The sequence below is a fragment of the Amblyraja radiata genome, chromosome 14, assembly GCF_010909765.2.
Source record: "Amblyraja radiata isolate CabotCenter1 chromosome 14, sAmbRad1.1.pri, whole genome shotgun sequence".
NCBI classification, from domain to species: Eukaryota; Metazoa; Chordata; class Chondrichthyes; order Rajiformes; family Rajidae; genus Amblyraja; species Amblyraja radiata.
Window position 1 is genome coordinate 25,954,141 of NC_045969.1, and position 27,290 is coordinate 25,981,430.

General features: G+C 43.8%; 2 protein-coding genes across 4 annotated transcripts in view; one reads left to right on the forward strand and one right to left on the reverse strand.

Annotated features, from left to right (window-relative positions):
• Window positions 1-25,803, reverse strand: gpalpp1 (GPALPP motifs containing 1). 3 transcript variants are annotated; one of them, XM_033032882.1, is made up of 8 exons: window positions 25,723-25,803; window positions 16,660-16,828; window positions 14,234-14,353; window positions 13,403-13,490; window positions 6,966-7,103; window positions 3,609-3,770; window positions 2,301-2,399; window positions 1-396 (listed from the first exon to the last, which is right to left on the reverse strand). In XM_033032882.1, the coding sequence occupies exons 2-8, from the start codon at window positions 16,689-16,691 to the stop codon at window positions 178-180; spliced, it is 858 nt and encodes a 285-aa protein (XP_032888773.1). In that variant the 5' UTR covers window positions 16,692-16,828; window positions 25,723-25,803; the 3' UTR covers window positions 1-177. The 3 variants fall into 3 exon arrangements, with proteins under 3 accessions (XP_032888773.1, XP_032888772.1, XP_032888771.1); XM_033032881.1 differs by having other exon boundaries at window positions 6,969-7,103; window positions 25,468-25,791; XM_033032880.1 differs by having other exon boundaries at window positions 25,468-25,763.
• The window catches only part of nufip1 (nuclear FMR1 interacting protein 1), a 31,650-nt gene continuing 30,163 nt past the window's right edge, over window positions 25,804-27,290 (forward strand). Inside the window, exon 1 of the mRNA XM_033032879.1 lies at window positions 25,804-26,150. Within this exon, the coding sequence (XP_032888770.1) occupies window positions 25,928-26,150 (223 nt within the window). The 5' untranslated portion in view covers window positions 25,804-25,927. The remainder of the gene's footprint in view (window positions 26,151-27,290) is intronic.

Genomic DNA, 27,290 nt, shown 5'->3' on the forward strand with positions numbered 1-27,290 from the left:
AAATAAAATGGATTTGTTTTTATTTTGATCAAAATTATTAAACAAAAAATATTTTATTATTTGCTACTCATACATGCTGGTTTGAACCAATATTTCCAAAGTAGGAATATTACAGCTGAATTAAACTATAGACTGAATATTGATCAAATCTGCGATTTGCCAGTTGTATTGTTTTTTTTACAGAAACATGTTGCTTTTTCCATGTGAAAACCTGGAGTTCAGTTCCCTGGACTTCTTGATTAAAGCTTTCTTTTGGGCCTCATCGAACCGGTGAACCTGAAGATCCTGATCACGATCAAATGCCCGTCGCTCTTGGGGCTTGCTCTTCTCAGCTTCTGCTTTTCTTTTAAGTTTCTTGCTGTGCATGTCAAGCAGGGACTCTGATCGTGTGGAGTCCTTGAAACAATAATAAAATAAAAGTTTGTTGCCATTCCTGCCATGAAACACAGCTCTTTTCTCAATCTGGATACTTAACCCATTAGCACCAGGTAAGTGCGTTAGCACATAATCATTGTGCTGATGGTGCTCCAGCCATCACTGTATTTACTGTCCTATTACAGCTGAGCTAGTTAAAGACTTTGGTCCGTCTTGTAGTTACATGGATTGAACTTTCTTGGTACAGTACTAAAATCCACTTCAAAATACTGGATAGTGAAGAAGGATCCCGACACAAATCCCTGTCTTCCAGGGATGACTGGAATGCTGCCTGACCCGCTGAGTTACTCCAGCATTTTGTGTTCTCCTGAATTCAAAATAATACTTATGATAGAGTATCTTGGGCAGATAGATAGGGCAGCACAGTTGGGTTGCTGCCTTACAAGGCTGGAAACCCGGGTTTAATCCTGACTACGGGATGCTGTCTGTACGGAGTTTGTATGTTCTCCCTGTGACCGCATGGGTGTGCTCCGGTTTACTCCCACATCCCAAAGACCTACAGGTTTGTAGCTTACTTGGTTTCTCTAAATTGTCCCTAGTTTGAAGGATAGAACTAGTCTACGGGTGAGATCACTGGTCGGCGCAGACCTGGTGTTCCGAACAGCCTGTTTCCACGCAGTTAAGCTTCTGTATGGACATACAATGACACAAGAAAATAGTAGTCTGCCACCTGGCACCTCAAGCTACTCGATATGACTTACCTAGACATCAACTTCTTCTCTATGCTAGATCCTCATAGCCCTCATTTCCTTGATCTTTCAAAGGTTTAGTCACTTTAAATTCTTCTAATGAGCTTCTAAGGGCATATAGTTTCCTGCCCTTTATCCTTCATTCATCCTGAACGATGTGGTTACATCTAATCTTTTCTAAACGACTGGTACCATTTCTGAGTTCAATGCGGTTTGAACAACTACAAACAATAAGTTCACTATCGCTGTAACTAATTCCTTTAAAACCCTTGGATGAGTGTCATCATGTTCCCGTTACTTGTCTGCCTTTACTTTTGTTTAGTTTATAGATACAGCGTGGAAACAGGTCCTTCGGCTCACGGAGTCCACGCCGATCATCGATCACCCGTACACTAGTTCTATGTATGTTATCCTACTTGCCTCATATGGTGTTTTGTATTGAATTCTGTCTTTACTTTGTGTACTAGTCATGTCTCTACTATTTATTTCATTCCCCTTACATGTTTTTCCTCTGCCTGCTAAATTTTTGTAAGGTGTCCTTGAGACTCTTGAAAGGCGCCCATAAATAAAATTTATTATTATTATTATTATTACTTTTGCATCCTACACGCCTGGGGCAATTTACAGAAGTGAATTAAATTACAGACCTGGAATGTGGGAGGAAACCAGAGGACCCAGAGAAAACATATGCAATCTTTTTTTGTTTAGTTTAGTTGTGAGAAACAGCAACGAAACAGGCCCTTCGGCCTACCGGGTCCGTGCCGACCAGCGATCCCCACTAGGGACAATTTTTACATTTACTAAACCAATTAACCTACAAACCTGTACGTTTTCGTAGTGTGGGAGTGTGGGAGGATCTCGAAGAAAACCCACGCAGGTCAAGGGGAGAACGTACAAACTCCATACAGACAGCACCCGTATTCGGGATCAAACTCGGGTCTCTGGCGCTGCATTCGCTGTAAGGCAGCAACTCTACCGCTGTGCCACCGTGCAGCGATAGGAATTTGTGATTTTTACAAGGTTTTCTATGCTATTTGAAACTAGCCAAAATGTTATTAAAAGTAGTTTTCTGTAAAACGAAATACTAATTAGTGGGAATCATAGGGGATAAAGGGTATCCACAGCTTTTAATGGCTTATTTTTGCATTGCTCTATGATTTAAAATAAATTGCTCACATTATATGATGCCACCTCTTTGGCCATTCGTTTGTCTCTTTCAGGGAGACTTGGCTGTTCAATATCTTTTGCAGAGGATTTTTTAACTTCTGACACTTCCTGTGGAAAGTAAGCAAAATACAGGTAATGTAGTTAATCAGGCAGAAATTCCTCAGAAGAAATAATGCAAGCCGTATGAAGACGTCATCACCAAAAGCTGAATTGCACTGAGAAAGATAGCTATAAATAGTACACGTCTCTGCCAGACTGGAGATTATAGGGAACTTTTCTAACCCATTATTTTTGCAAAGTAGGAAACGGCAAATGATTTTATGCATGCAATTTGCATTCCACAACTCCATTTAATGCAGTTTGTAAGAAAAATAATCCTGCCTTTACAGGGAAATAATGGCGTGGTTTCACTTGCAAGATCTGTTTACTAAAGTACAAAGAGACTGTGCTGGGTAAATAAACTGTTTTCTGCTAGTCCTGCCCACTTGAGAGTCACTATTCCCTCTGTAGTGTGACAATGAACTGCTTTATGCAGCCCCTCAAGTGTACCTGAAGCTGCAATTGTGGTTATATGCCTGCCTGACAGGAATGTCTGTGGATCCATTCATACAGCAAGTCAGATACTTCTCTGGAGATTGGATGTGTTCAGATATACCTCATTTCACACCAGCACACAAAATATCATATTAAATCTGACTATACAAAATCAGCATCAGTATATGGAAGATGCAGGGGAGGTTTAACATGCGTACAAGTTGGAACAATGTTGTTGGAGTCATATAGCATGGAAACTAACCCTTTGGTTCAATTTATCCAATGACCAAGATGCCCATCTCAGCTGGTCCCATTTGCCTGTGTTTGGCCCACATCTCTCTAAACCTTTCTTATCCATAAAGTTAAAGATTAATTATTCAAACTGCAGTACAATAATGACCTTACTAACATTGAATGTGACAAAAATGTATTCTGTTCACCAGGTTCCAAAAATATTTTTTGCATCATTGAACTCGTCATGGTTTTCGTTGAATTATGAAATGATACAAGACTGTAGTAGCCATTTGATCACTTAAACCATGCTAATACTTTGGGTAATTATTCTCACCCCCGTACTCTTTCTGCAGAACACTCTGAATTCTTCCCTTATGAAAGTTGCTGCTGAAGCTGCTTTTTCTGAACACTTTCAAATGTCCTTTCTATCATGCTTTTCTAGTCACATTGTGTTGAGCACACCTGTGCTATTTTGTAAGTGACTCCCAAATGACTGGCAACTGGACTATAACAGTAACTGGTCAGTGATTAGAAATATTCCAGACAAACCTGAGCTTTCCTTTCCCTGTCAGCTGGAGTGTCTGTCCAGATGGAGCGGTCAGCCGATTCTCCATTTGCACGCTTCTTAAATGTTCTTGCAGTCAGGCCTATAATTTGTAACACTGGTGGAAGCTCAGTCATCCAAGACTCTCTGGCCTGATTCTGATTATCCTGCAATTGAATAGTGAACAGATAAAAGAATCGCAAAAACATGCAATGTTTTCATCACATTAATCAGAAAACACTTGTTTTGCAGTTTTTGGTCTCTAAGGTATTCTTAGGAAGATGTAATAATAAAACATTGAAATACATTGATTAAGTCCCATTTTCATATTCCAGGTATCACATTGTGTTACTTTGCAAAACAATCTTAAGTGGCGGCACAGCAGTTAACATAGCTGCAGCCCCGCCCCAACAACACACCTTCTATTTACATTTAGGGTGCAGTCATTGTCACCGCACCCCCCCCCACATGCTCTGTTTCTTTTCCCCACACCCAAAGTTGAGGTTGGCAGATTAATTGGCTGCTGTATAATTAGCCCTGGTTTAGCGAGACGCATAATAATCAGGCGAATTGATGGGCATATATAAAACAATATGTTTCAGGGATATGAATGCAGGAGATGTTGCACCTTCTCTAATACAGAAGGTGCAAGATCAGTTCATTCCAAAGAGGAAGAAAGATTCCAACATAGGAGTAAGGGACGACCGTGGCTGACAAGCGACGTCAGGGACAGTACAAAAATAAAAGAGAAGTAGTACAACACAGCAAAGATGAGCGGGAAGTCTGAGGATTGGGTAATGTTTAAAGAGCAACAGAAGATAACTAAAAAAGGCAATACGGGGAGAAAAGATGAGGTACGAAGGTAAGCTAGCCAGGAAAATATAAAAAAGGATAGTAAAAGCTTCTTTAGGTATGTGAAAAGGAAAAAAAATAGTTAAGATCAAAGTTGGACCCTTGAAGACTGAAAAGAGTGAATTTATTATGGGGAACAAGGAAATGGCAGATGAGTTGAACAGGTACTTTGGATCCGTCTTCATTAAGGAGGACACAAATAATCTTCCTGATGTACTAGCCAGAGGATCTGATTCCTGGGATGTCAGGACTTTCATATGAAGAAAGACTGGATAGACTCGGCTTGTACTCGCTAGAATTTAGAAGATTGAGGGGGGATCTTATAGAAACTTACAAAATTCTTAAGGCTTTGGACATGCTAGATGCAGGAAGATTGTTCCCGATGTTGGGGAAGTCCAGAACAAGGGGTCACAGTTTAAGGATAAGGGGGAAATATTTTAGGACCGAGATGAGAAAAACATTTTTCACACAGAGAGTGGTGAATCTCTGGAATTCTCTGCCACAGAAGGTAGTTGAGGCCAGTTCATTGGCTATATTTAAGAGGGAGTTAGATGTGGCCCTTGTGGCTAAAGGGATCAGAGGGTATGGAGAGAAGGCAGGTACAGGATACTGAGTTGGATGATCAGCCATGATCATATTGAATGGCGGTGCAGGCTCGAAGGGCCGAATGGCCTACTCCTGCACCTATTTTCTATGTAACTAGGAAAATGGACAAGGGAGAGCCAGTGGATGCAGTGTACCTGGACTTTCAGGAAACATTTGATACAGTCCCACAAAGGAGATTAGTGGGCAAAATTAGGGCACATGGTATTGGAGGTAGAGTGCTGACATGGATTGAAAATTGGTTGGCAGACAGGAAACAAAGAGTAGGGATTAACGGGTCCCTTTCAGAATGGCAGGCAGTGACTGGTGGGGTACCGCAAGGCTCGGTGCTGGGACCGCAGCTATTTACAATATATATTTATGATTTAGATGAAGGGATTACGTAACAGTAGCAAATTTGCAGATGACCCAAAGCTAGGTGGCAGTGTGAACTGTGAAGAGGATGCTATGAGAATTCAGGGTGACTTGGACAGGTTGGGTGAGTGGGCAGATGCAGTTTATTGTGGATAAATGTTATCCACTTTGGTATCAAAAATAGGAAGGAAGATTATTATCTCAATGGTGTGAAGTTGGGAAAAGGGGAAATACAACGGGATATGGGGGGTCCTTGTTCATCAGTCAATGAAAGTAAGCATGCAGGTACAGCAGGCAGTGAAGAAAGCGAATGGTATGTTGGCCTTCATAACAAGAGGAGTTGAGTATAGGAGCAAAGAGGTCCTTCTGCAGTTGTACAGGGCCCTAGTGAGACCACACCTGGAGCATTGTGCGCAGTTTTGGTCTCCAAATTTGAGGAAGGACATTATTTCTATTGATGGAATGCAGCGTCGGTTCACGAGGTTAATTCCCGGGATGGCGGGACTGTCATATGTTGATAGAATGGAGCGGCTGGGCTTGTTACTCTGGAATTTAGAAGGATGAGAGGCAAACTTATTGAAACATATAAGTTTATTAAGGGTTTGGACACGCTAGAGGCAGGAAACATGGTCCCGATGTTGGGAGAATCCAGAACCAGGGGCCCCAGTTTAAGAATAAGGGGTAACTCATTTAGAACGGAGATGAGGAAAAACATTTTCACACAGAGAGTTGCGAATCTGTGGAATTCTCTGCCTCAGAAGGCAGTGGAGGCCAATTCTCTGGAGGCTTTCAAGAGAGAGTTAGATAGATCTCTTAAAGATAGAGGAGTTGGGATATGGGGAGAAGGCAGGAATGGGGTACTGATTGTGGATGATCAGCCATGATCATAGCGAACGGCGGTGCTGGCTTGAAGGGCCGAATGGCCTACTCTTGCACCTATTGTCTACTGTCTATTGTCTACTGTACATCTGATGAAGTTTGCTGGAGTATTCCAAGACTACCGGCTTTCTTTAAACTTCTAAAGAAAGTAAAGGCGCTGGCATGACTTCTTTGTGATTACATCTATGTGCTGAGCCAAAGGCAGTTCATCTGAAATGTTAATGAACAAAAATTTGAAACTGTTAACTCTTCACCACTGACCCACCAATGAAAACTGGTGCATGGTCTCCCAACTTCCCCTTTCGGAAGTCAATGGTCAGTTCTTGTCACTTGTTGGGCGAGAGATTGTTGTTGTGCACCACTTAACCAGGTCTTTCCTGTATGTTGACTCATCACCACTGGTGATTAACTTGATACATGCATGTTGCCAAACCAAAATTGAGCCTAATAAAGTACATTTCCCTAACCAAGGAAATGTTTAAAGATTATTTAAATGAAGCATATTGCACCCTGTCGGGATTTTATTGCAATGGTGTGAAAAGATTTGTCAGGCTGGTTCAGAATCTGCAGAATGCCAATGATCCTAAGGCAGGGAGAACACTGGAGCCAATGATTTTGCTCTAAGCAGCATACAACTCTACATGCCATATACAATAATTGTTGGAAGGAGTTACTACCATGTCCCCAGAGACCAACTTTTCCTTCATTCTGTTCGACCTTCGCTCAATATCTGCCACCACACTGCTTTCAACTGCGTCTTTTGAGGGGATTGGGCCAATCAGCATCTCCCCATCACTGTCTTCATCTGAAGGCTGTAAAACACAAAAGAGTTGTGAAGCATAGAGCTTGGTCATGGGATCCATTATTCTGTGGACATGGAACAGCAAAAGGGGCGGTGCTTTAAGTACCTTGCAGTCTATTAAACAAATGTTTTCTGTAGCAACACTACTGTTGGAAGTACATTTAACCTCACACAATCAAATACTTTCACATCATGAGACTGGAAACTATTTGAATTTTGGAATAGTTCTGACTGCCTCACGTTGGGAACCTAGCACAAAATGACAGGATGATGAGCTGTAGCTTTGTCACGGCCAAAGAAATTCTTGGGTTCCAGCCAAGATTCAGGTGTAAAATCAGACAATGACATTTCAGCTCAATATTAAAGGAGTGCTGACCGGCTGGAAGTGCAGTCTTTTTCGATGGAGCATTAAATAAAGCACCCCACCACGTCCTCTCAGAGGTGTATATGAAATGTTATATAACACGCAATTTCTCCTCAGAGATTCCTCTAAAAATATTAATGCAAAAGTTCTGGTCATTTATCCTAATGATGTTGTTTCCAGTAGAGAATTGGTTGCTGCTTTACTCTACTTGGTGATCACAAATAAAAATTAAATCAGACTCAGATGTACTTTGAGACAACCTGAAATAAAGATTTTCTTTATTCTTGAGTTGTATGGCAATTATATTGAGTTGAAACATCCAGTTTTAAAAACAAAAATAAAATACTCCAGATGCAAACAATCTGAAATAAAATATAAATTGTAGCTCAGGCTGCAGAGAGAAACAGAAAGAGAGCTGCTGGAGGAATTCAGCGCAGGCAACATCCCTGAATGGAAATGGACAGTCGACATTTTGGATTCAGACCCTTCACCTGCACTGAAAAAATAGAGGGGGAATAGCCAGTATAAAGATGTTTAAGAATAAGGGGTAGGCCATTTAGGACTGAGATGAGGAATAACTTTTTCACCCAGAGTTGTGAATTCTCGGCCACAGAAGGTAGTGGAGGCCAAATCACTGGGTATTTTCAAGAGAGAGTCACGTATAGTTCTTAGGGCTAACAGAATCAAGGGATATGGGGAGAAATCAGGAATGGGATACTGATTTTGGATGATCAGCCATGATTATATTGAATGGCGGTGCTGGCTCAAAGGGCCGAATGGCCTACTCCTGCACATATTTTGTATTTCGATGTGAGGGAGAGAGGCAGCACGACAGCTGTGAAGTGTTAGATGGATCGAGGTGAGGGGCTATTGATTAAATGGAGTCAGGAGGGGGAGCGTAGGGTAGAAATAGCGACAGAGGCAGGGAGGTGATAGGTGGGGGCAACATATACGACTGCACTTAGAGATTTAAGACTGAAAATGGATAGTTTCTTTTCTTTAGTAACCAAAGTTATCAACATATAATATTTTGTGTGTTGGAAAACAAAATATAGTAGCACAGCTGGTAGATTTGCTGCCTCACACGCCAGAGATCTGTGTTCGATCCTGTCCTTGGGCACCGTCTGTGTTGAATTTGCTCATTCTCCCAACAAGCGTGTTGTTTTCCTCCCACATCCCAAAGACGCATTGGCTTTGTAGGTTAAATTGTCTCTGTAAAATTGCCCCTAATGTGTAGGGAGTGGGTGAGGAAAGTGGGATAGCAGAACTTGTGTGAATGGGTAGACAAAAATGCTAGAGAAACTCGCGGGTGAGGCAGCATCTATGGAGGGAAGGAAATAGGCGACGTTTCGGGTCGAGACCCTTCTTCAGACTGATGTGAGGGTGGGGGGGGCGGGATGACGAAAGGAAGAGGCGGAGACAGTGGGCTGAGGGAGAGCTGGGAAGGGGAGGGGAAAGAAGGAGAAAGCAGGGACTATATGTAATTGGAGGTCAATGTTCATACCGCTGGGGTGTAAACTGCCCAAGCGAAATATGAGGTGCTGCTCCTCCAATTTACGGTGGACCTCACTCTGGCCATGGAGGATGCCCAGGACAGAAAGGTTGGATTCAGAATGGGAGGGGGAGTTGAAGTGCTGAGCCACCGGGAGATCAGGTTGGTTATTGCGAACCGAGTGGAGGTGTTGGGTAAAGCTATCACCAAGCAAGCCTACGCTTGGTCTCACCGATGTAGAACAGCTGACACCTAGAGCAGCGGATGCAATAGATGAGGTTGGAGGAGGTGCAAGTGAACCTCTGCCACACCTGGAAAGACTGCTTGGATTCTTGAATGGAGTCAAGGGGGGAGGTAAAGCGACAAGTGTAGCATTTCCTGTGGTTGCAAGGGAAAGTGCCAGGAGAGGGGGTGGTTTGGGTGGGAAGGGACGAATTGACCAAGGAGTTACGGAGGGAGCGGTCTCTGCGGAAAGTCGACAGGGGAGGAGATGGGAAGATGTGGCCAGTGGTGGGATCCCATTGGTAGGCAAAAAAGCTGTAGAAAATCAGCGGGTGAGGCTGCATCTATGGAGCGAAGGAATAGGCAACATTTCGAGTTGAGACCCTTCTTCAGACTGATGTCGGGGGAGGGGAAGAAAGGAGGAAGTAGGCTGTGGGAGAGCTGGGAATGGGAGGGGAAGGAGGGAGAAAGCAAGGACTATCTGAAATTGGAGAAGCCAATGTTCATACCGCTGGGGTGTAAACTACCCAAGCGAAATATGAGGTGCTGTTCTTCCAATTTACGGTGGGCCTCACTCTGGCCTTGGAGGAGGCCCAGGACAGAAAGGTCGGATTCGGAATGGGAGGGGGAGTTGAAGTGTTGAGCCACCGGGAGATCACGTTGGTTATTGCGAACTGAGTGGAGGTGTTGTGTGAAGCGATCGCCAAGCCTGCGCTTGGTCTCACCGAGGTTGATGATACGCTGAAACATCCAACCACATTTTTGTTGGAAGTGGAAAGAGATAATAGAAATTCCATTCATTGCAACGTGAAAAAAGGTTGAGATACTGTATTATAATGTTGCTGCATGTCATTGTGGTATATATCATGATATTGGTGGATATGTTTAGTTTGTGACTTTATTTGAAGCAGAAATAATGTGTGAATGCTTTATTGAGCATAATTCCGACTGGTAACTACGCACTTCGTCCGAGCACATTATCGCACGTGTCATGCAAGCCGTCTTAAATGACCACCTAAACTGTCATTTGGCAACCTAAAAAGCTGCCAAGGTTGCCCGGCTGACAACAGAGAAAAAAAGTTATGTGAGGGCCCAGGATCTCATTACCTGTCTTGTAATAGAGTGAGTGTTACACAGCAGAGGTTCAATCATTTCACTCGTGGAATGGGAAGGGTTATTATATACAGCAAACGGCCTATACATTTTCAAGTTAAGAAGTGATGAGTCAAGCTAAGAAGTAAGAAGTTGAGAGGTGATGAGCAGTTGAAATGTATAACAATAGTTACTGGGCTTGACAACATGGATGCAGAGATGTTTCTCCTGGCCGAAGTATCTAAAATCAGGTCTCGCATTTTCAAATATAGAGATTAGCCATTCAGGAGAGGGGTGAAAATAAATTTCATCACCGAGAAGGCAACGAATCTTTGGAAATCTCTATACAAGAGCCCTGTGAAGATTTAGTTGCGAGTATATTAAAGACAGAGAATGATAGATGTTTCGATATTAGGGGAATCAAGGGATATGAGATTAGTGCCGGAAAGTTCAAGAGAGTTCAAGAGACATTTATTATCACATGCACCAATTAGTACAGTGAGATTTGAATTACCATACAGCCATACGAATAAAAACACAATACACGCTAGAATTAAACATAAACAAGAATTAACGTTTCCCACTGTGAGGGAAGGCAATAAAGTTCAGTCCACTTCCTCATTGTTCACCTGTGGTAGGGGCCTTTGAGCCCTCCGCAACGGGCGGCCCGATGTTTCAGGCCCTCTCGCCGGGGTGATCGGAGCTCTGGCATCGGAACGGAGAACACTCTCAGCGGCTTGGAGTTTCCAAATCAGCCACTTCCTACTGGAGATTGCGGCTCCCGAAGTCCACAGGCCGAACTGGGCGGAGATTCAACGCTAGCGACCCCAGAGAGAGGTCCCCAGGACTCCGCGATGTTAAAGTCAGCGCCGCCCGCAGCTGGAAGCTCCGCAAACCACAGCTCCGCGGTGTTAATCAGCAGTCCCAGCACTCCAGAGCTCCACACGGCGGTCCTCAGTAAGGCATCTTCCCGCTCCGCGATGGAATCCAGTACTGCGCCGCTGCTGAAGCCCTGGCCGGTCTCCGGCAGGAAAGGCCGCGCCAATCCAGATGGTAGGCCGCGAGGGGCGGGGGAGCAAAGATGCAGCTCGGAGAATAGACGCATTCTCAACCAGGAAGTGGATGAGAAAACGGTTTTCCCCCTTCCCCCCCCCCCACACATAAAAAAGACTAAAAGACCTCCAGAAACATACTTTTAGACAGACTAAAAATAACAAAAAAGGTGAAAGGACGGACAGCTGCTGGCGAGGCTGCCACACACGGAGCTACCCAATGAAAGTGGCTCAGAGTTAAAGACCAACCATAATCTTGTTGAATGACAAAGCAAGCACAAGATGCCAGAAAGCCTATTCTTGCCTTTAATTAATTTTAAACAATAGACAATAGGTGCAGGAGTAGGCCATTCGGCCTTTCGAGCCAGCACTGCCATTCAATGTGATCATGGCTAATCATCCCCATTCAGTACCCCGTTCCTACCTTCTCCCCATATCCCCTGACTCCGCTATTTTTAAGAGCCCTATCGAGCTCTCTCTTGAAAGCATTCAGAGAACCTGTCTCCACCGCCCTCTGAGGCAGAGAATTCCACACTCACCACTCTCTGTGAGAAAAAGTGTTTCCTTGTCTCCGTTCTATTGGCTTACTCCTTATTCTTAAACTGTGGCCCCTGGTTCTGGTCTCCCCCAACGTCGGGAACATGTTTCCTGCCTCTAGCGTGTCCAAGCCCTGAACAATCTTATATGTTTCAATGACATACCCTCTCATCCTTCTAAACTCCAGATTGTACAAGCCCAGCTGCTCCATTCTCTCAGCATATGACAGTCCCGCCATCCCGGGAATTAACCTTGTAAACCTACGCTGCACTCCCTCAATAGCAAGAATGTCCTTCCTCAAATTAGGGGACCAAAACTGCACACAATACTCCAGGTGTGGTCTCATTAGGGCTCTGTACAACTGCAGAAGGACCTCTTTGCTCCTATATTCGATTCCTCTTGTTATAAAGGCCAACATGCCATTCACTTTCTTCACTGCCTGCTGTACCTGCATACTTACTTTCATAGACTGATGTACAAGGACCCCCAGATCCCGTTGTAGTTCCCCTTTTCCCAACTTGACGCCATTTAGATAGTAATTTTGTTTCAAATCTTTTAATCCCATAGTTATGGAGCAGTATAACCTAACTGTCTCAATAATGATTTATCTATGCAACTCATGGTAATTTATGTGAGAGCAGGTTATCTGGCCCAGTGGGTCGTTGCCAGACAAAACTGGACACTAGGTTAATTGTACATCCTAGATCTTGGTTCATAGGCCTGTGGACTATGACTAGTCAAGTGTTCTTTCAGGTACCTTTGAAATATGGCCAGCACCCTTGCAGATAGCGAGTTCCAAACCCTACCACTCATGGAGTGGAGCTTTTTCTACGAATATGTCTCCAATTAAATTAATCTGTGCGACTTCATTAATAAAATGACTACTAAAGAAAATTAACCCTTAATAATTACCCTGTCTAGCCTCATAATTTTACATTGCTCAAATAATATAATCAAATAATAATAGTTATTTAGCCTTGGTTACAGGCTGACTGCTATTAACCAAACCTTAGTAGAAACAACATGTATACAGATACCATCAAGTACAGGTGATGATCCTGATAGCCAAATGGCCAGCCAACAATTACAATGCACATTATTATACAATGGCCTTTTCAGTATAGCACAAGAATGGGTTACAATTTACATCCTTTCCTGGTTTCTTAATTAACTCCAAATGCATCTCATGTACCCACTATATCAGTGTATATCGCAAATGTCTGCAAATACTGCTCTGTAACTAGCAAAGACTAAGCCCCACAGAAATTAATTTCACTTCATCTGAGTCCATCTCCATTTCAAACAATGGAAGGAATCAGAAGAAAGAAAATCTCCTCTTGCTATTTGATTTCTGTCTCTATGCTGTTAAACTGGTATAAAATAGCTTTGGAAACACTTATATTGAAAGGAAGTTCAAAGGAAGAATTATCTGGATTTTCACTACTCAGTGGCAGCAAAGTAATGTAGAAAAATAACAGATATAATATTCTGCACCTGTGAAGGCAATGTAAAAGAAAATTTTAGAGGGGATGGCTGTAAATCCTACTTACCTGCACATTTAACTTTAAGGGCACAGCTAGTTCTGTTTCTTTATCTGACCTGCTGAAGCCAGGCGGTAGTGCAGGTCCTATGAAAGGACTGAAAAATAAGAACAAGTGAGTCCTCACAACCTTGTTTAATTCTCCTTTCATAATCAGTCTTAACAACGTGAAAGGGTTTCCTACATCAGGTTAGTAGATCTGGTGATGCTCTAGGTTTGCCTACTCTCTCATTGGAATCTAACTTATCATCAAGGAAACAGGGATGTAAGAAGTGTTCATGTGTGGTTGGGGTGGCAGCCATTCAAGCCTGGACTGCTAAGGTTCTGGCTTTGCTATAAGAGTTAAATTAAGACCTAATGTGGCTGTTGCAAAATTATGTCATAGTGGAATTCTCCTGCTCAATATTCACTACTTGACCAACAACTAAATTCATATCCAATCATTATCACAATAAATGCAATGTCTTCAACACACATGCTTGACCCTCAATGGAGAGCGGCACATTTAGGTCCATGGGAAGTCCATGTTATTTAGCCAAAATGTTTCTCAAAATATTCAATCATTGTCGCATACGCTTCAACAAGATTCCCCACTTCATCTCAACAGAGAATAAATGATAATTCATCCCTGTTATCTACAAGCCAATATAAATATTAGATTTGCCATTTTGGATGTTTTGTGGCAAAATGCCTAGAAATAATGCAAAGTAATATATTAACAGCTCCATTAAGAAAAGTCCTAACCCAAACGTCACCTATCCTTGTTTTCCACAGATGCTGCCTGACCCGCTGAGTTACTCCAGCACTTTGTGTTCTACCATTAATTAAATGTTTTTTTTACCATTCAGGCGACTGCTCTCTCTTTGGAAATCCAGGGGGAAGAGCAGGACCAAAAAATCCATCATCGCTATCATCTTCAACCTGGGGAGCTTCAATCTGGGGAGCAGCAGGTTGCTTGCATCTTGGGGAAAGAGACAACATCATTATCATGGAATCAATACCATACAAATAAACACAGCGTTATCATACAAACTATTACGCAATGGCATCACTAGACACTGCACAACTGGGGCTGTATTCAGCACCATCACATGCAACGGAGAGTGAACAGAGCAACATCACAACGCAATTCATACTTAACACAGCATCGCCATCAGTCAACCAGTGCTGAGTGCAGCATTAGCATCACACAAGTTATACTGTTTAGCAGCAACATCATAGAATTGACACTATAATTAGCAACATTACAACATAATTGACACTGTATGAAGAACTATTATCATGTGGTTGATTATATATATGCAATATCACCACAGAATGCAACAACATCAAGATTAAACTCTCATGATGTAAGTAGCACCATTACCACATAATACAGTACATATCATGACACAATTGATCTATATACAGCACCACACAAATGATGCTGTATGCCAAATGTTACAACTACTGCAGTAGGCAACACAACACAACTTACACCCAATGCAGCAACACACCATGCAACTGACGATGAACTGAGCAACATCAGACAACCACATTTTCCTGCAGGTGTTACTGTAGTTAGCATCATCATAGAAAAGCTAATGTCAGCAAGATCATCTTGCAATGTACTATATACAGCAACATCAACTCAGAATCGTTAATGTTGTACTGTCATTATTGATGGTGCAACAATCGTAACGGATATATGTAGAAATGTCACCAAATGACCAGGCTGTCCACACTAGCATCTCCACATAATTAATGCTGCACTCAGCAACATCTTCTTAGGTAGTCCCTCGGGATCAAGGATGACATCCTTCAAATCTGGGGTTGTTGTTTTTGAACAAGGCCAAAGTAGAAACAGTAAACCTTTCCCCAAATAGTTATTTAACAGATGATGATGATGATGATGATGATGACAGTAGAGGTTCCTGGTGGTGCGAGTATTGTCTTATTGTCTCTCTTTGTCTTCAACTATTGCTGTCTTTCCCTCTCCCTGTAATTTCTGTCTGTCATCTAATAACTTGGGTTGTCTCTCTCCCCTCGGCTCTCTTTATCCCTTTCTCTCTCTTCCTGGCCCAATAACTTGTCAATCCCTTATTTATCATTCTTTTTCACTCTCTCTATCCCCCGTTCTCACTACCCCCCCCCCTCCCCCCCGCCTTCAATTCTTGTTCTCTCCTTCCTCAGCTCTCTTGCTTCAGCCCTCTTCAGCTTTTGATCCATCTCCCAGCTCTTGCTTCATCCCTCCCTCCCTCTGTTCTCCCTCCCTCAGCTCTCACCCCATCTCTTCCTCCCCCCCTTCTCCATTCCTTCCTCCCCCAATTCTTGTTGTCTCACTCTGCCCTATGGGTTCATTGTTTCTCTCTTCCTGCCATCCAGCTCTGAGAAAGCATCATAATCTGTTTACAGGAACGCATATAATGGCAAGGATTGAGTAGTGTGATGATAGCTATAGCTGAATAGCCTTGAATCACTCAGTGTCAAGGTTCACTCTTAATTGACTTTTTATGGCTTGTGACCTTATCCTAACCTGTAATATATAGGACATTATTAAATAGGACACTGAAAATTACATATAGAATAGCGTGGTCTTATTATGTAAAGGGAGTTAAAACATTGAAAACAGTTCAAATAAGGTTTACCAGACAGAAATCTAGAAGAAGCAATTTGCCATATGGTCATAAGTTGAATTGAATTGAATTGAATTGAATTGAATTGAATCCTTTATTTATGTGATAGCAGAATTAGGCCATTTGGCCCATCAAGTCTGCTCCACCATTCAATCATGGCTGATCTCTCTCTCTCTCTCCTAATCCCATTCTCCTGCCTTCTCCCCACAACCCCTGACACCCATACTAGTCAAACAACACTTGACAATGATGAACGGTTATGTGGGCTTAAATATAAAAATAACATGTAGTTCACATAACACAATCTGCAGCGTACTGCCATGTAGTTAAATGCATAGCACATGGTCCACATGGCGCATTAATCGCCACCTTGTCCAGGTCACATCCGGGATCACCAATCCACACCGCAACACTAGATCAACCTAATCTTACCCCACAAACGAGATCAACATAGATTGCAACGCTGCACAGTGTGCGCTCTGCATCTGGCTTCACCATATTGGCACGGAATTCATGTTATACATGGGAACATGAAGAGTGAGCAGCACACAATCACAACTGCACACATGTTTCAGCTAGTCAATTAAGAGAAAGTACATACAACCATAGTTTCAACATGATCACATCAAGCATCAACCCATCCATGCTTTACCTGTCTCTTGAGTTGCCGTTACTCTCCTCCATAGCTATTCTGTTAGGTTTCCTTAAGTCTTGGGCTGAGCTTTGCTTCCTCTCACTGGTGCAGTCGATAACTTCATCATTATCTGAACTTTCTGAACTTTTGGTTGACCGAAATCCCGGAGGTAATGCTGGTCCTGCAACTGTTATATAATGTTGTATCAAAAATTCTTCTCATTCTAGCTTAAAACACAGTTATAAAGTATAGTCTTCAGTAGGCACTGCGGATGTTGATCAGAAATTGAAACTTCTCCCTCACTCTTCCTCTATCAACCTTGAAGTCTCTGACGCTCAGCAATTCACTTAATAGTTCTGCTACCCAGTTAAGCACATCAGCAGGAGTTTGATCCTGTTTATAGCAGGAACTTGATCTTGTTTATGGATACATTCAAGTCTACATACTCTTAATTTTCTCAGTTTGATTGATACACATCCATGTGGGAGTGGCATGAACCCAGCTGTGGGGATGGGGAACAAAGATAGGCAGCAAAGAAGCTAAGTGAATGTGGTTAGGATATAAAGTGCATCAATTAAGTTAGAGAGAAAGGGATACAATAAATTAGAGACTAGTGCCAAGGTAGTTTTTTTAATCAGATGAACAACACAAATGTAGGTTAGTATTGTGTTTGTTTTCATCAAGTTTGGAATAATAATAATAATAATACATTTTATTTATGGGCGCCTTTCAAGAGTCTCAAGGACACCTTACAAAAATTTAGCAAGTAGAGGAAAAACATGTAAGGGGAATGAAATAAATAGTAGAGACATGACTAGTACACAAATTAATGACAGAATGCAATTCAAGCACAGATGAAAAGGGAGGGGGACGTGGGGCTAAGGATAGGCAGAGGTGAAGAGATGGGTCTTGAGGCGGGACTGGAAGATGGTGAGGGATACGGAATTGCGGATCAGTTGGGGGAGGGAGTTCCAGAGCCTGGGAGCTGCCCTGGAGAAGGCTCTGTCCCCAAAACTGCGGAGGTTGGACTTGTGGATGGAGAGGAGACCGGCTGATGTGGATCTGAGGGACCGTGAGGGTTGGTAGGGGGAGAGGAGGTCAGTGAGATATGGGGGGGGGCAGATGGTGGAGGGCTTTGTAGGTGAGGACCAGGATTTTGTAGGTGATCCGGTGGGAGATGGGAAGCCAGTGAAGTTGTTTGAGGACTGGAGTGATGTGATGCCAGGATTTGGTGTGGGTGATGAGTCGGGCGGCTGCGTTCTGGACCAGTTGGAGTCGGTTGATGTAGGTGGAGCTGATGCCAAGGAGAAGTGAGTTGCAGTAGTCCAGTCGGGAGGAATGTTTAAACTAAAAGAGAAACTATCTTATTTTATTAGATAAATTAATTTCATTCAAAGTAAAATTATGAAATCAATAGAAGCTGATTAAATATACAAAACATGATTTGATAAGGAAAGCAGAAAATAATATGCGACATTACTGCAACATATTTAAGTTAATGGAGACCAGTGATCTTGAATAATCATATTTGCGGCATCTCTACTCTGAGAAACCTCGCCTCAGAGTTGCTGAGATAGAGTTTGAGATGCAGATAGCAATATATTAAGAGGTAAATTATCTGGAAATGTTATTCAGATGGCAGATGACAATTAATGATGGTTCAGATATATTACTGGTTACGAAAAGGAAGAATTTAATTGCCAACCAGACAGGTGGCCAACACAGAATGTTGTGAATATTTCCAAATAAGAGTAATCTCACAGTTGTATCGGAGATCACTCAGGTAGGGAGGGTTGAAAGGAACCTTGAAGATGTACCTAATAGACTGCCTGCTGTTAAAGTTAAGGACAGCTGCTGTTAGCTGGGGTGGTATTCGAGACGGTGGATTTATTTTTAGTGGCCAACACTACCAATTCCACAGGTAAAACTAAGAAAAAGCTTCAGCTGACAGTCGGTGCACTTGCGGTCCAAATTAAAGTGCATTACTCCTCAGATCACAATTTCCCTATCGCCAGGTCATGTGCAAGGGGCACAAAACGAACTTTGGTGGGTCAGAGACCTAATTTATCAAATAATTAGAGTTACAGGGAGGGTTTTAAACTAAAAACTGCAGGGCACGAGCTTCAGAGATTTATAGCTATAAATTACATATCACAGTCAAAGTCATTGACCAGTGTTGCAATTTAGGAATGGTGAGTCAAGTGTGACAGGAAGAGACAGACTGTACGCTGGTAATAGTGCATCAATAAATAAGATCATAACGGAGAAAATGATAAAATGTTAAAATTAATGGTTCTTTATCTGAAAGCACAATCCGTTTGCAACAAGAGAGATAAATTAATGGCACAAATAAGATAAGCATTTGTTTATATTCATATTTCAGGATGCGGACACTGCTGTCTATGGGCTGTTTATTACAAGAGATACAAGCACTTGCTGCTAACCTTCTTGATGCAGGAGGTCACAGGTGTATTTGGTACTGTTGGAGTGGCTTGAGTGAGTAGTGTTTTGTGGTGTGCACACACTGCTGCTATGATGCACTGACACTGAAGGGAATAAATGTTTAGGATGGTAGATGAGGTAGCAATCAAATGAGCAGCTTTGTCATGGATAGTGGCTAGCTTCATCTTCAAGGCATCACTCTTCTAACTTGTGCCTTGTAGATGGTGGAAAGCGTTTTTTCCAACTTAGTTGGCGGTCTAATTTAGCTGACAGTGAAGAGGAGAACTTTATCTGAAGGGGTCCCGACACAAAACGTCACCCATCGATGTTCTGCAGAGATGCTACCTGATTCGCTGAGTCACTTCAGCACTTTGTGTTTTTTTTGGCTGGCAGTGACTTTGCTTTCAATCGATATGGGGTCTTTGGCTCAGTATTAACATTTAAATGTTTGAGGTGTGGTACAACTGAAAGGCTCACTAAGCTATTTCCATTAATTTGTTATTTTGCATGGGTTTTGAGTCACATATAGGACAGACTGGGTAAGAACGGTCAATTGTATCTGCAGATGAACACTGATGAACCAAGTGAAATTTCATGGACAACTGCTTTTAAAATTCCAGATTATTTAATTGACCATTTTCTTAATCCCTGTTATTGTATGACTTGAACTCATGTCATGGATTTGTTAGTACTTTCCTCTGGTTTATTACTCTTGATAATTTAACCACTGAGCCACCACTGTATAACTACAGGTTTGATCTAACGGCCATTACAGAAACATGGTTACATGGTAACAAGAGCTTAGAATTAAATATTCCAAATACCATGGAAATCTAAAACAGAAACAGTTGATGCTGGAAATACTCATTAAGTCAGGCAGTCTCTGCAAAGAGAGAATCAATGTTAAATCCATCACGATTAATTGATCTGTGTAGGAAGAAAATGCAGATGCTGGTTTAAACTGAAGATAGACACAAAATGCTGGAGTAACTCAGCGGGACAGGCAGTATCACTGGAGAGAGGAAATGGGTGACGTTTCGGGTCAAGAAACATCACCCATTACTTCTCTCCAGAGATGCTGCCTGTTCCGCTGAGTTATCCAGCATTTCATGTCTATCTTAAGTAGGAGGGCATGTCTGGTCTCGGCCCGAAATGTCACCCATTCCTTCTCTCCAGAGATGTTGCATGTCCCGCTGAGTTACTCCAGCATTTTGTGCTACCTTCGATTTAAACCAGCATCTGTAGTTCTTACCTACACATCGCACACTATGAAATATAATGCTTTTCAAAAAGGTCTGGGAATGCTGTCAAGACCAGCAATTATTGCCCTTCCCAAATTGTCCATGAGAAGGTGTTGATGAGCTACCTTCTTAACACCTCTACAGTTTTTTAGTGATGGTAGTCATCTATGCTATTGTGTAAGGGAGTTCCAGGATTTAAAACCAGTAAAGGAATGGCAAAATATTTCCAAATTAATACTGTGTGTGACTTGAAAGTCAAGTGGTGGCACCTGAAGCCTTTCTTGGTGGTAGAGGTTGTAGTTTTCGTGAGTTACTGTAGCCATGGTGCTGCTCTGACACAAGATATGAATGTTTAGGGCAGTGGATGGGATATCAATCCACCAGGTTGCTTTGTCTTGGATAGGATCAAGCCCCTCGAGTTGTTGACTGCATTCATCAAGGCAAATGGATGGTATTCATTGCACTCCTTGTGGGTATTTTGTGAAGCAATGTGACTTTGCCATTTAGAATTCAGGCATGGGCTCATATCCAGGTCTTGCTACACGCAGGCATGAACTGCAAATATAATTGAGCATTATTTAATCATCAATGAACATCCCCAATTCTAACCTTTACTCTTCTGGTGATTGAAAGTAAACTGATTGGACAGTTGTTAGCGGGATTGGTATTGTCAAGAGAGTCAAGAGTGTTTTATTGTCATGTGTCCCAGATAGAACAATGAAATTCTTACTTGCTGCAGCACAACAGAATATGTAAACAAAGTATAGTACACTGTAAACAATATGATAAACGAGAGAAAAAAAGTTCAGTGTGTATATATATGCATATACACAAGTGCACACACACACACATTTTTATATATATACTAGATTAATGTGGGACCCGTTGGGTCCCAGTCACACGGGAGGCCTGGTCCCCCAACGCAACCCATTCCCCAACGCAATACTCCACCACTCACCCGTTCCCCCAACGCAACATGTTCCCCCAACACAATATTCCACCACTCACCCATAACCCCTAACTGTGCAGGCGCGGCTCATTTCCCCTCATCCCCCAGCACTCCCTCCCCCTCCTCTTCATGTGTGGGAGGGAAGGGGGGGAGGGGTGAGGAGGAGTGGGGGGGGGGGGGGGTGGCAAGGGGGGGTGGGGGGCGGGAGGGGAGAGGGGGGTGTGTGTGGGCAGGGGAGTACAGGAGGGGGAGGGGCTGTGGGGCGGTTGTGGGAGGGAGGGGAGGGTTTGTGGGGGGGAGGGGAGAGTTTATGGGGGGAGGGGTTGTGGGGGGTAGGGGTTGTGGGGGGGGGAGGAGATGTGTGGGGGGGGGAGATGTGTGGGGGGGAGGGGTTGATTAGGTGGAGGGGTTGTGTGGGCGGCTCTCGGGCTGGGCGGCTGCGGGGCTGGGCTCACTCACTCACGTCTTCTGGACTCTCTCACTCACGGACTCTGGAATCTCTCACTCACGGACTAAGCCCCGCCTCCGGGATTTTATTCTCCTTGCTCCGGTGATTGACAGCGGGTGCCGGACGGGGCGTGGTGAATGACAGGCGAGAAGACCAATCTGCTGATCTCATGATTTTTTAAAACCTTCATAACTTTTGTAATATTCCACCAATCGGAACAAATCTTGGTGCGCTTGGAGCAGAGGAGAACGGTGAGTAAGGTGGCGGGAAAATCTTAGCGATTTAGGGCACTGTTTTTGCACAAATTTAAAAACATATATATATATATATATATATATATATATCCACATAAATATATATACACACATATATACATAGACACATACTCAAAAAACAAATAGTAGTGCAATAAAAATAATAGTAATGGTTGATTGAAGTTCAGAGCTTATGAGGTTGTAGTGTTTAATAGCCTGATGGTTGTAGGGAAGAACCTGTTCCTTAACCTGGACATTAGAGTTTTCAGGCTCTTCCCGATGGCAGGGGTGAAATGAGTGTGTGGCCAGGATGGTGTGGGTCTCTGATGATGCTGGCTGCCTTTTTGAGGCAGCAACTCCAATAAATCCCTTCGATGTGGGGATGGACTTGATGAAGCTGAATTTTAGTTAAAAATATAAGAAAATATTAAAATAGGTTTCTGGGCTAGCTTACAGCTTATATTTATTGTCAAATTAGGCTTGCCTTAGGTTGCGGTGTGTGAGATAATAAATACCATAACATTGTCTCCCAAGTGACAAGCAGAGAAGAGCTAGATCTCTTTGAAGTAAGATGCCATAAACCAAATGGCCAATGTTTATGAGGGACCAAATGACAGAGAGGAAGCAGCGAAAGAGCTAGGGTGATCTCTGTGAAGATAAAATGGCATTATCCAAATGGCCAATGTTTATGAAGGCCGAGAGGGGAACCAGGGAAGTAGAAAATAAAATGTCGTAAACCAAATGGCCAATGTTATCTTGTAACATGTAAACAAAAGGCCTTTGATGTGATGCATTCTGTGGAAACCTTTTCCTGTACCTCTGACCATGACTAATGTCTGTGAAATGTGCTAAGGGGACAAAAAAACCCTATTTAAGGCAATGTAATTCTGTTGTTCACAGAAGTGGACAGAAGACGGTCAAGTGTCTGTATTGGTCACTTGACTGGAATTCTCGCTCCCTTCCATCGGCCGATGTTAAGTAAAGTTTTGAACTGGTCTACCAAACAGTTTGTGTGGTGTCTGTTTATTAAGAAGCGAACCTGGTTTAGTAGTTATAAAAGTAGCTTTTTCAGACTGGGCAGTGTTCACAACTTTTTGCAGTCTTTTCCGCTCCAGAGTGTTCATGTTGCCGAACCAGACCACGATGCAACCAGTCAATGTGCTCTCTACTGTACACCTGTAGAAGTACAAGAGAATCCTCTCTGACATACCGAATCTCTATAATCTTCTCAGGAAGTAGAGGCGTTGATGTGCTTTATTTATAATTGCATCAGTGTGCTGGGTCCAGGAAAGATCTTTGGAAATATGCACGCCCAGGAACTTCAGTTTTTGACTCTTTCCACCACCTGTTGATATAAACAGGATTGTGGGTCCTCATCTTTCCTCTTCCAAAGTCCACAATCAGTTAATTGGTTTTACTGACATTGAGAGCCAGGATGTTGTGCTGGCACCATTTGGTCAATCAGTCGATCTCACTTCTATACTCTGACTCATCACCATCTGTAATTCGTCCAACAATGGTGGTGTCGTCGGCGAACCTGAAGATGGAGTTCGCACTATGACCGGCTACACAGTCATGAGTATAGAGCAGGGGGCTGAGCACGCAGCCTTGAGGTGCTTGGAGGGGATGATGGTATTGAACACCAATCTGTAGTCTATAATCAACAGCCTGATATAAGTGTTTTTATTGTCCAAGTGGTCCAGTGCGGAGAGGAGAGCCAGTGAGATTGCATCCTCCGTTGACCTGTTGTGAAGGTAGGCGAACTGTAATGGGTCAAGGTTCTTGTTGAGGTAGGAGTTGATATGCACCATAACCAACCTCTCGAAGCACTTCATCACCACGGACATTAGTGTCACTGGTCGATAGTCATTGAGGCACCTCACCTTACTCTTCTTGGGTACCGGTATTATTGATGCCCCCTTAAAGCAGGTGGGAACCTCAGACCACAATAATGAGAGGCTGAAAATGTCCGCAAAATTGGTCTGCACAGGTTTTGAGAACTCGACCAGGTATACCATCAGGTCCAGGTGCTTTCCGAGGGTTCACCCCCCCTGAAGAATCTTTTGACATTGGCCTCTGTGACTGTGACTGTAATACCATCGGGGTGTATGGGGCTCGGGAAGGCACATCAATGTTCTCCCTATCAAAGCGAGCGTAGAACGTCCAGTAAAGAACATACCTGGCTAATTTTCTACATCATCAGATATAAGTAATTTGTATTAGTATTAGTTTAATGTTGTCTCTGTATCGAGATAGAGACAAACTTTTGCATATTATCCAGGCAGATCATAATCATACACAAGTACAAAAGGTAGTGCAAAAGATAAAATAAAAAGAGTGCAGAATATAATATCGCAGCTACAGAGAAAGTGCAGATTTTAAAAAGTGCATGGTTTACAACAAGGAAGATTAGAAGATCGAGAACATCCTTAGCATTTGAGAAGCATGTTCAAGAGTCTGATAACAGCAAGAAAGAGGCCATCCTTGAATCTGGTGGTACTTGTATTCAAGTTTTTTTATTTTGTGTCTGAGGGGAGAGGAGGGAATAGAAAGTGACCAGTGTGAAGAATCCTTGATAATGTTGGCTGCTTTCCCAAGGCAGTGTGAAGTGTCAATGGAGCCGATATTGGGGGTCCTGATGCTGAGGTCTGAGTTGGAGCATGTGAAGTGAATTAATTTAACTATTGTGATGGCGAGGCTCTCAAGACACCAACTATGGCTCCATCTAATAATAGTCTGGCCACCATTGCTAGTTTCAGTCCGCAGGTGAAAGTTTAGTTTCTGTGTACCTTTAAATAGATGTCAGTAGCAGAGATTTTAGACTCTATGGCACAATTGGTGCCATAGGTTGGCACAGTTGTGCCATGAACTGTGGGGAATTTAATCTGCATTCAGCGACATTTTAGCAATGAAGGGGAGTTTTTTTAATTGGATTTGACCAGGGGAGTCAGGCAGCATATCTGGAGAAAAGGAATTGATGACATTTCGTGCCGAGACCTTTCCTCAGAACCGAAACGTCACCCATTTCTCCAGAGATGCTGAGTTACTCCTGCGTTCTGTTTCCTTTTCCTACGTTTACACGATAAGCAATCACACCATTGACGGCTGCTGTACGGTCAGATGTGAAGTCCCTAAACTCGTGTACCTCGCTCCCCCATCCGTTCCTTCAGATTGCACCTGGGAACCTACGTCCAATCAACCTTTAATGCATGATTCTCCTCCTATGACTCGATGCCTTAATGTGATACCCGCCGCCCGCCCGTGAGCTGCCAGCTTCCCACCGCCAGTGAACGGTGGGATGCAGTTGGAGGGGGAGCGGGGCACCCATTCCTTCCAACCAGAGATCCTGCCTGCCCGCCCGCCCGCCCCGCTGAGTTACTCCAACATTTTGTGTCGATCTTCGGTGTAAAGCAGCATCTACAATTAGTTCCTCACTATACAGCCGGAGGGGGGCAGGGGGAGCGGGCCGGCGATCGCAGCGCACCCACCCACCTGTTTTATCAAGTGTCGGCCTGGGGCGGCGCCGGCGCTCGGTCTCGGCCTGCGGCCCCCGCGACTTGTAGCCGGGCGGCAGCGCGGGCCCGATCAGCAGCGCGCTCTCCTCAGACATGACGGGCCGAGCCGAGCCCGCGTCCCCGCCGCCGTCGGCGACCTCTCCTCCTCAACAGCCGCCACAGGCATTTACAATATAACCAACAGAACGCATCCTGCGCGTCGTTTTTCTTTCTCAAAACAGAATCCGATCACCTTGAACGCAATGTTGAGATAGATGATGGGGAGTGAAGCCGGATCACTCTGTTCTGCTTCATTTGCTTCAAGATGGGCTCCGGTCGGGTCCTCCCACTAGGGCGCCCCCGGCGGCCAGGGAGAGCTCGGGCCGCGCTGGAGGTCTGGGGATAAACGTGGAAAGGAAGCGCCGGCACATGGTGATTGTCCGCCGCTTGCTGGAGCGATGAACGAGTTTGGATTTTACCCGCCGCCAGTGTTCACCCCGCCGGCTCCCTTGCTGCGACCTCCGGTGTTCTCACCACCGCCTGCGCCGTTTTTTCAACAGCAGTGTCCCCCTGCCTGGGACGGGAGGGCGGCGGCTCTAAACCTCGGCCCACCCTGGGGTATGGTCGCTGGGCACCGCCACACTTCCTGGCTCAACTCCGGCGGCGGCAGCCAGTTTCAGGGTAAAATGATTCTCCTCACTGTTGGTGATGTTAAAGTTCTAGCGAGGGGAATCCACTTTATACGCGCCAGATCTTTCGAGGTATTGCTCATGGTAAAGATAGACACAAAATGCTGGAGTAAATCAGCAGGTCAGACAGCATCTCCGGAGAAAAGGGATATGTGACGTTTCGGATCGGGACCTTCTTCAGACTAATTGTCTTCCCCCAATAGCAGGGGAAAGTACCTGGCGAGGTGGTGGTTAGGGTGCGGAGGATGAGAGAATCAAGGAGTTATGGATGGCGTGGTCCCTGTGGAAGATGGAAAGTGGTGGAGATGGGAAGATGTGATCAGTGGTGGAATCACTTTGGATGTGACTGAAATGCTGGAGGATGATGTGTTGGGTTGGAGGTGGGTGGGGTGAAAAGTGAGGACCAGGAGAACTCTATGTCCGGGGAGAGAGGGAGTGAGAGTAGAACTCTGGGACATAGAAAATATGTTGATGAGGGGTCCCTCTATGATTTCTGGGGGAAGCAATGTTCACTAAAGAATGAGGACCATTGCTTCCAAGATGTGGCTTTTGATATGAAGACATCTTAGATGTAAAGAAAGCCTCATCTTGCGAACCGTTGTGGAGACATAGGAATTGAGAGTAGAGGACAGTGTCATTGCAAGAGGCAGGGTGGAAGGAAGTGTTACGATAACTGGGAGTCAGTAGATTTGTAGTAGATGTCAGTCGATAGTAAGCCTCCTGTGGTGGAAACGGAGATCAAGAAAGGGGAGACTTGGCAGCAGGTTTGCTGATCGCTTGCACTCAGTCCACCACTGGATCTTCTGGTTGCTAACCACTTTAGCACCCTTTCCCATACTGACCTTTTTGAGGCCACAAGCAAATTGGAAGTACAACACCACACATTTCGCTTGGGTAACCTATCTCTAATTTTCATAAATCATAGGAGCAGATTTATGCCATTTGGCCCATCTATTCTGCCATTCAATCATTGCTGATCTATCCTTCCCTCTCAACCCCATTTTCCTGCCTTCTCCCTATAACCCCTGACACCCATACTAATCAAGAATCTATCAATCTCTGCTGTAAAAATATCCATTGACTAGGCCTCCACAGCCTTTTGTGACAATGAATTCCACAGACTCGCCACCTT